General features: G+C 39.6%; 1 protein-coding gene across 1 annotated transcript; it reads left to right on the top strand.

Moving 5' to 3' along the window:
* The first annotated feature begins 1,499 nt into the window (after positions 1 to 1,499).
* soat1 (sterol O-acyltransferase 1) lies at positions 1,500 to 8,589 on the top strand. Its single transcript, XM_084011179.1, has 16 exons — positions 1,500 to 1,588; positions 2,083 to 2,228; positions 3,243 to 3,301; positions 3,882 to 4,030; positions 4,148 to 4,207; positions 4,320 to 4,427; positions 4,567 to 4,852; positions 4,941 to 5,019; positions 5,118 to 5,202; positions 5,284 to 5,329; positions 5,436 to 5,565; positions 5,669 to 5,766; positions 5,852 to 5,950; positions 6,064 to 6,199; positions 6,364 to 6,509; positions 6,619 to 8,589. Exons 2-16 carry the CDS (start codon positions 2,084 to 2,086, stop codon positions 6,694 to 6,696), a joined length of 1,704 nt encoding a protein of 567 aa, XP_083867305.1. The 5' UTR covers positions 1,500 to 1,588; position 2,083; the 3' UTR covers positions 6,697 to 8,589.
* The last annotated feature ends 5 nt before the right edge of the window (positions 8,590 to 8,594 follow it).

The raw sequence follows: 8,594 nt of genomic DNA on the forward strand, positions 1-8,594 counted from the left end.
ATCTCTTTTAAATTGAAAGCAGGGATATATGTTGTCTCGATATTTTATGAACAGTTATGTCAGTATTAATTATCTCAGTGCTGTACTGTTTTTATTATTTATTAAGCTGAATTAATTGATATATTTTATCATATGATTCAACATATACATTGTTATGGAATATATATATTGTTATGAAATGTTTATGTAGCACTTATGTTTTTGTTTAAATGAAATTTACCTGGAAGTTGCAGTGTTTGTATCCAATCTCAGTGTATTCAGTGTCTCCTCATCCTCACAGGGGGAGGATGTGCAGCACTATCAAAATAAAAGTATGACTTTGAACATGTGGAATGAAATCAAACCATGCACATCTGTTTTTACTAAGCCTGCCTGCACCATCCATACGTGCTCTAATTAAAATGTTAAGAATTTAGAAATCCAGCTCCAAAGTGTCCAAGTTCAAGGACGTCCAGAAGGCAAAATATTGTATAACCACAGGAACATTCAAACGTTTCTTAGGACTTTTTTGATTGAGCACAACCATCAGAATACATCACAAAGTGCCGTTGTATGAGAAAAGGCCTGCGTCACAGAGTCTTCCAGCAGAACATACAGAATCTTCCATTTACTACCCCCCATCCCTGACAAATCCCCACAAGATCTTTAGTGGTTTTATGTGTTCTGAGCCAGAAAGTAGCTGATTTGTATTGGAGAAGAAGATGCTCGTGGTTTTTATAAATGCATCCCTGTCTTTGCCGTTGATTGCATTTGCCACACTGGGATCATAAGATAAGACATCCAACTTGACGTACTATTTAGACTTCATTTCAAAACAGCATACCTTCATTAGAATAACTTTAATATTGCAGTATATATTATATTATTATATAAAGCACTTGTGGTGTAAAGCTTGAATTAAATGTGTAATGCGATAAACAAAGAAAAAAAGCGTTCTTGTGTTGCTCATCATCTTCACAAGGGGTCACAAGTTTTAGTTTTATTTGAAAAAATATTTCTAAATTTATGTTTTTTTATCATTTCAGCTCAGAGTGTGGCTGTGTGGTGCTTAAGTCTTTATTTCTGTCGATCAACACATAAATATGTGTATGTTGAATAAACTAATAAAAGATAAACACATTTTGTGTTTAATCAATTGATCACAGCAAAGCAGGAGCTATGTCACAGTCCTGCATGCAGCGGGAATCATACACATTTCACTGTAAGAGGGCGTTTTAATATATTATTATGTTAATTGTTACAAGCTCTTATTATAATATAATAATAACAATAATTATATACAAATGTAAATAAAAAACATTTATTATAATAATTACTATAAAAAAAAATTTTATTTGTATATCAAGTTTTTTTTTAGTTAGTTGTAGCCTACTGATGACGAGTCTGTTGACAGCGAAGGTCAACAGTTTCGGGCGCCGGTGACGTCGAAAGGAGGAAAGACTTTCGACCAATCAGCGTCGGCTGCCTTGCTCATCATCTCCTCTGTTTATACAATGGGGAAGGTGAGCAGCAGCAGCCCGGACTGCTGTGATTGAAGGAGTTTGGACGTCGGAGGTCGACTTAACAAGAGAGCTGCCGGCAGTTTGAAGTAAGTCCGTGTCCGGGAAGCCGGCAGACGGCGTTTTTAACCCTCCATTCATCGCGTCTGGCAACTTGTTCCGCGGCTAACGACAGACGTCAACAAGTGAGCTAATTTGACGGGACCTCGGAGCTAGCAGCCGTGAAAGTCACCGGGCGGGAGCTTAACACGACTCACGTTTTGCGTTCATATTAAACCAGATGTTTAGTTTTTTTTGTTTTTTTTAACTCCTACATGTGTAGTTAGCTCGTGAATGACGCGGTGGCTCTCGCGCTATCAGCTGATAGGTGCTAACCGGATTGTTAGCCGGGCTGTCAGCCGCGTGTCCGCGTCATGTGAGAGTGATTGTCAACTGTGGATTGTTTGTCAGTCAATATCCTGCTGTCAATCAGTGTGGTGGAGGTGGAGGTGGAGGTGGCACGAGCTGCTGTTGTGTGTCCGCGAGCCTGCTGCTGCATGTTGCCACTGATTCTGTTTTAATTTAAAGGTACCTGTTTCTTTAGGATGGAGAGTGGAGATGATCGTGACCTCCGCTGCCGAGCCGTCCCTAAGAAGCCCCCCTTCCCTGACCTGGACAGCTGTTTGGATGAGGGGTCCAATCAGGGGCAACACCAGCAAGGCAATGGAGGCAACCACATCACCAGCAATGGTAAGAACATCTGCAATCAGCAGCACCAAGGGAGAGGACATTAATCTCATGTTACAGTGAAATGTGTGACTGCTTTATGGTGATTCAACCCTGGCCAACCTAACTTTTTGTTTTTTAATTCCAGTATAATCCCTGGTTGCATTAGTCACTGAGGTCATGACATGTGGGGGTGCGTTTCCTCTTAAGCAATGTGATGTGACCTGTGATACAGTTGGTGTGATTAAACGGGATAATCACAAACTCTTTGGGGAAATATTAACTCTATTATTATTTATTTTTTTTAACTATAAGAAATAGTTGATAATAAAATGTGACGTGGCTGTTTTTGCTACAATGTCACGTCCAGTCTTGTTTGTTTTGTTGCTATCCTGCTTGTGTGCAGATGGGTGGAGCGCAACTGTCGCTTCATTCTGTGTGTGTAATGGACCTTAACGACCGCTCCGACTTGTTTGTCATCAGACAAATGTGGCGTCTAATGACCTATAATGACCTTAAACGCAGCGCTCGAACAGATCATGTCATAGGTGTGTCTCCTTTTTGCATATTGCAACACTGGATCGAGAGGCGGATGTTCTTTGTCTTCTGTTATTTCCCAGACTGCTACACCGCCACATAATGGCTACAACATAATGACTAAAATACCCGGTGATTAGCAAAACATACACCAATCTCAAAATAGAAGGTCTATTCTATTGGGTTGGATGTGTAATTGTAAACATTTTAATTCTTTGTGAGCAATAAAACCCAAGTGAGTTCTTTTTTTATGCAGCGTCCCCTCAAATGCCTCACAGATAACAACAAATTTGATCAAAACATTTGACATGGGGTGAATTGACCTTTACCAGGGCAAAGGTAACCTGGCAACTCTGTTGTCTCTGTTGTTAATTTGGGTGTGTCCAGAGAACATAGCTTCATCATAATATATGAAAATTACAAAGCAGCATGTTGACATGTTTTTTATTTTTATTTTTTTTATCATATGCTCACACTTGTGTTCTCTCTTTGCAATTTCAGGAAAAATTGAAGTGGAACATGTGATCAGCAAAAAGCTTCAGCTGAAACGGAAAGCAGAGGTTAGTAAGTCAGTAGATTGTATATTTTATTTTTTAATTTAATAATAATTTAATTAATTTATTTGAGACGACACACCACCACAGTCAAAAATATTGTTATTGAGTTTGTAAGGTATATTTCTACAAGTAGTCTTTTTGCACACACCTTAATTATTTGATTAATTTAGAATTAAATCTGATTTATTCAGATAAACATTGTTTTGTAAAACCAAATCCCAACTAGATTGATTTCAGTATCTCTCTATCCTCCATAAACTGTCATTAAATCCTTTATAAAATTATAAAATGGATTATCTGTAACATGATGACAAGAAGAAAGAAGAGAATGACCGTTGATATGAACAGATTCATACATTGAAATCAAATGTATCATGACCATTTTTTTCTTCAAAATGGCCAGACAAAATTAATTAAAGCTAATGCTTTCATGCACAGTAGCTGATGATGAGTATGTGTTTCAGCAATGTAGCTGCAACTATGAATTTTCTCACCATTTTTACACCAAAATATTCCACACTTGTTAAATTATTTGCAAACCATGGATGACAACTCTTCCTGCGACCTTTGCTCTGTTGCTCAGCACCTGAAGAGTGACCTGATGCATCAGTTTGACAGTCAGGTTAATGACTTCATGGACAGTCTCATCGAGGAGTCGGCCAGCCTGGAGCCTCCACCTGTATCTGCCGTCTTCTCACCACCGCTGTCGGACAAGGAGAGGAGCAAACTCAGGTGCTGCCTTTTAAACTTCTACAAGGCTATTAAAGCGCTTAGACGGCACGCTTTTTCTCCAACAACTAGATCTGCTGCTCACTGATGTCAGTCTGTTTTTACCTTTTTTTCTTTTAGAAATTTCCGGCCTCCTCACGGTCAGGGCAAGCAGTTTGTCAGTCGCAGGTCCCTCTTAGAGTAAGTTGACACACAAGTTGCACTACACTTGGACATCTGCTGCTTGAAGGTTGTTTCCCGGCACCAGTGTACGTGTACAGATTGTAATCGCCTGCTGTCTGTTTTTCTGCAGTGAACTGTTTGAGGTGAACCACATCAGGACTATCTACCACATGTTTATTGCCCTGCTCATTCTCTTCATCCTCAGTACACTGGTGGTAGATTTCATTGATGAAGGCAGGTAATGTAGAAGACCGCTACGTATGATTTTGATTAACCTTTTGATGAAGTGATGAATTCCTTATATTGCTATCCTGGTAAGATGATTATGATCAGAGGCTTCAAGTGTTTCTCTTCTATTTGATCTCCTTTTGCCTCAGACTGGTGCTGGACTTTGACCTGCTGGTCTATGCGTTCGGACAGTTCCCTCTGGTGGTGTGCACATGGATCTGTATGTTCCTGTCCGTGGTGCTGGTTCCGTACACCCTCTTCCACCTGTGGTCGCAGACCCAGGCCGGGTCCTACAGTCATCCTCGGTTGTGCACTGTGCTCTTTGGCTCTGTATACCTGCTCTACCAAGCTCTGGGTGTAGGATTCCTGCCCACGTATGTGGTGGTGACCAACAGTTTCCCACCTGCATCCTGCTTCATCATCATCCTGGAACAGGTACATGCTCAATGTAGACCACATCCACCCTTGTGGACAAAGTTGGAATCGCGCCTCTGTCTGATTTTTATCATTCGTCTAATTTCAGGTGCGTCTAATGATGAAAGCCCACTCGTTTGTAAGGGAGAATGTACCAAGAGTCCTGACCTGGACTAAAGAAAAGACCAGTATGTCAAATGCAGTTCTTATTTCCTTATGCATACATTCACACACCTCATATCTCCGTTTTCCTTCTGACGTTGATAAGCAATCCTTTCATCTATAGGCCCCAGCCCGGTGGTCCCTCAGGTCTCCCAGTATATCTACTTCCTGTTTGCACCAACACTCATCTACAGAGACAAGTACCCAAGGTAAACAGAGCCTCTCATTGTTTGTATTTGTTTCATACAGTAGCTCATGTGTTTCGTAAAATCATGTCTCCTATAATGCAGGAACCCAGTGATCAGATGGAGCTACGTGGCCACAAAGTTAATTCAGGTACCAACTTTACCCATATTTAATTTATTTTTTATTTATTTCAAGCAAAAGACATTTGACTCTTTATTTTTTTTTTTGACAATTGTATCCATTCCCACCCCCACAGGTATTAGGCTGCCTGTTTTATGCCTATTACGTGTTTGTGCGCCTGTGCATCCCTCAGTTCCGCAGCATCCGCCTGCAGCTGTTTGACATGAGGGCAATGGTCCTCTGTGTCTTTAACTCCATCTTGCCAGGTAAGCTCAGCCGTCCCTGTGAATAAAATCCCCTTAAGTATCACCCGGACTCTTGGCTGCAGTCGTAAAAACGTTGTGTATTCTGTGTTGTTTTCATTTGCAGGAGTGTTGATTCTCTTCCTGGGGTTCTTTGCCTTCCTCCACTGTTGGCTCAATGCTTTTGCTGAGATGCTCCGCTTCGCTGACAGGATGTTTTACAAGGTACTTCTTCATTCACTGCCAGCAAAACATACATGACGTTGCTCTGTTGTTCTTTACTCTCAACTTAATTTGTTACACATCACAGGATTGGTGGAACTCCACATCGTTTGCCAATTACTACCGCACTTGGAATGTAGTGGTCCATGACTGGCTGTACTACTACGTGTATCGGGACATCCTGTGGGTGAGTGGGTTGGGTATTGATGCATTATAGTTTTTAGTATTTTTGTGACATCAGTGTTAAAGCTGTGAGCTACTGTTGTTTTTGACTCTTCTGTTCTCTCCCCACTGTTCCAGATGTCTCGGAAGCGTTTCAGAGCAGTAGCCATGCTGTTTGTGTTTACAGTGTCTGCTGTGGTCCACGAGTACATTCTTGCAATCTGCTTTGGTTTCTTCTATCCAGTGCTCTTCTGCCTCTTTATGTGCTTTGGAAGTAAGTGTTCTCACACTTTGTTTTTTAATTGTAAATCAGTCACCCAGATTTGCTTGAAAATTGCAGCTAAATCAAATAAATATTATTATTGTCTCTGTGTCATGACACATAGTCAAGTTATGATTTCTTTTTTCATTTTCACTTCATTTCCCCCCCTCTTACAGTGATGTTCAACTTCATTCTGCATGACCAAAGGAAAGGTCCCATCTGGAACGTAATCATGTGGACGTCCCTCTTCCTGGGCCAGGGAGTCATTATCTGTCTGTACTCCCAGGAGTGGTATGCCCGGCGCTACTGCCCCCTGAACGAGGTAACAACTGCAACACAGCTTGGTGTGCAGGAACTCAGCTGAAAATATATTAAAAAAAATTCCAGACACAAATTTAGCTTCACATCTTTTTCTTCTTTCCCCATTCCAGCCTTCATTCCTAGAGTTACTGCAGCCCCGGGCCTGGAGCTGTCAGCGAGGCCTGACGGCTGACTCTGATAGGCCGTGATGTACGCTCGGACTACTGCCGGCGATCGTCACTGATCAGTATACGTTTGACCAGCCGTTCTGTTACTGTCTTAACTTAACTTTCATGTCTTTTTTTATTTTATTGCACTAAGGACATTAATGTGTATGAATGTATGGAAGAGATCCAGTTAGTATCAGTGCCAAAATGTTCTTTACTCTAACAGCAAAGTCACAGTGATGCCTTAGTCGTTTTATGTTTTTCAACAAAAAAAACAACAAAATTACAATTTCACATGAAGTCACACGTGAACGCTTTTTATTTTCATGCAATATTTATTTTTCAGATTTGCACCCGTACTTTGGCCTTGATCGACTGTGAAACCGTTCCAATATGATAGTGGTCAACACGACATGGCAGCGAAATGCAAACAAATACACTATACAAACATCATTTTATGCAGTAATTGTTAATATTTAACAACGTTGGCAATTATGATTTCGATATGTTTGGAAAGCCTTTCAGTGGTGTTTATTTTCACTGACTAAGATTTATTTTGAAAAATGGCCACTGTTTGATGTTTTGTATAAATACACAAGGAACCGTGGCCTCTGTATTTTATCTTCAAGATTGCAGTTAATTTCTCTGCAGAGGAAAAAACGACTGTGGCATGCTGACATGGTGACAAAGTGAATCTAAAACCTATAAAAGAATAAACAAGCATGCCACTGAACTTCAAACAAAATGTTAAACAAAATAGAGGTGACAATTATGCTGCATGAAGGTAATATATTTTTGACTGCTGAATGTTTTCTGAAAGGTGTGAATATTTTTCAATCGAACTGGTTTGAACGAACGTTCAGCATCATGGATGGAAAGTTTCCCGTTGACTTAAATGAAGCTTTTGTTTGTTCATGATGTTGAGAGTTATGTGAAGGTGAAATCAATACAGAATATCTTACTACTGTAACTGTTGCAGCTGGCTGCTAGAATGTTACAACACTTGATTAGCACTAAGGGCTACAGATTGCTTTGTCAGATACTACATTAGCGTATACAATGTTTGTTGTTTAAATACTATACATGTTACAGAATACTCATTTTCATGGCAAACTAATGGAAAAAAGTAATTACATTGTTTAGTTCCTGTGGTCTTGAAAATATGTGTTTCCACATTTGTATTTTCTTTTTTTTAGGAAAATCACAATGTTAATGTTGCCAATCCTGACATATTTGAATGCAGGGAGATTGTATTTACATTTGTGAATGAGATGCACAATATGAAGAAAAATAACCAGCGGTGGAAAACTCAGCACTTCCAAAAACGTTACGACCACAAGGTGGCACTATATTAAAAGCTTTTACTTTTGATCCTTCCTCTGCTCAATTTGGCTGTGAATTGTGTGCAGGAGCAAGAGAGGCTTCCCCCAGAGTCCCTTACAAATGTTATGCTAACAAACAACAAGAACCAGCAACTTGTCTTTTAAATATGTACAGATTGAAGCCGACATTTCGGAATACCCTATGGTATTACTAAGCAATACCCAAGAACTCCACATTTGGCTAAAGCCTGAGTTTTGCTTTATGCCTTTGAGATTTTGAGAATCGGGATACTATTTATAGTACTGAAAAGAACCAATCTGCTTGAAATGAGATATTTGTGGGAGCAGAGCCTTCATCTGCCTGTATTTATGTTCATGGCCTTGTATATTGGCTGGTGACAATTCTATGAATCAGTATGTCGTCCTGATGTAGACAAATGTCTGATACATTCTTTAAAGACACATCAAAGTATGAGAACTATTCAGAATTTTAAAAAATGTTTTTTTTTATGTTCCCTTTATTTTTATACAACTCTATCTTTGATGAATGGATTGTATATCATAAATGTTGTATATAATGGTAAATGTGCCAATTAAATTGTATTGGATTTTGTTTTT

Source organism: Eutrigla gurnardus (genome assembly GCF_963514095.1).
Source record: "Eutrigla gurnardus genome assembly, chromosome: 6".
NCBI classification, from domain to species: domain Eukaryota; kingdom Metazoa; phylum Chordata; class Actinopteri; order Perciformes; family Triglidae; genus Eutrigla; species Eutrigla gurnardus.

Coding starts and splice junctions, on each gene's coding strand:
- soat1 (XM_084011179.1), top strand. CDS start 2,084: ATGGAGAGTGGAGATGATCGTGACCTCCGCTGCCGAGCCGTCCCTAAG. Junction 4,428..4,566: donor GATTTCATTGATGAAGGCAG/GTAATGTAGAAG, acceptor CTTTTGCCTCAG/ACTGGTGCTGGACTTTGACC. Junction 5,951..6,063: donor TGTATCGGGACATCCTGTGG/GTGAGTGGGTTG, acceptor CCACTGTTCCAG/ATGTCTCGGAAGCGTTTCAG.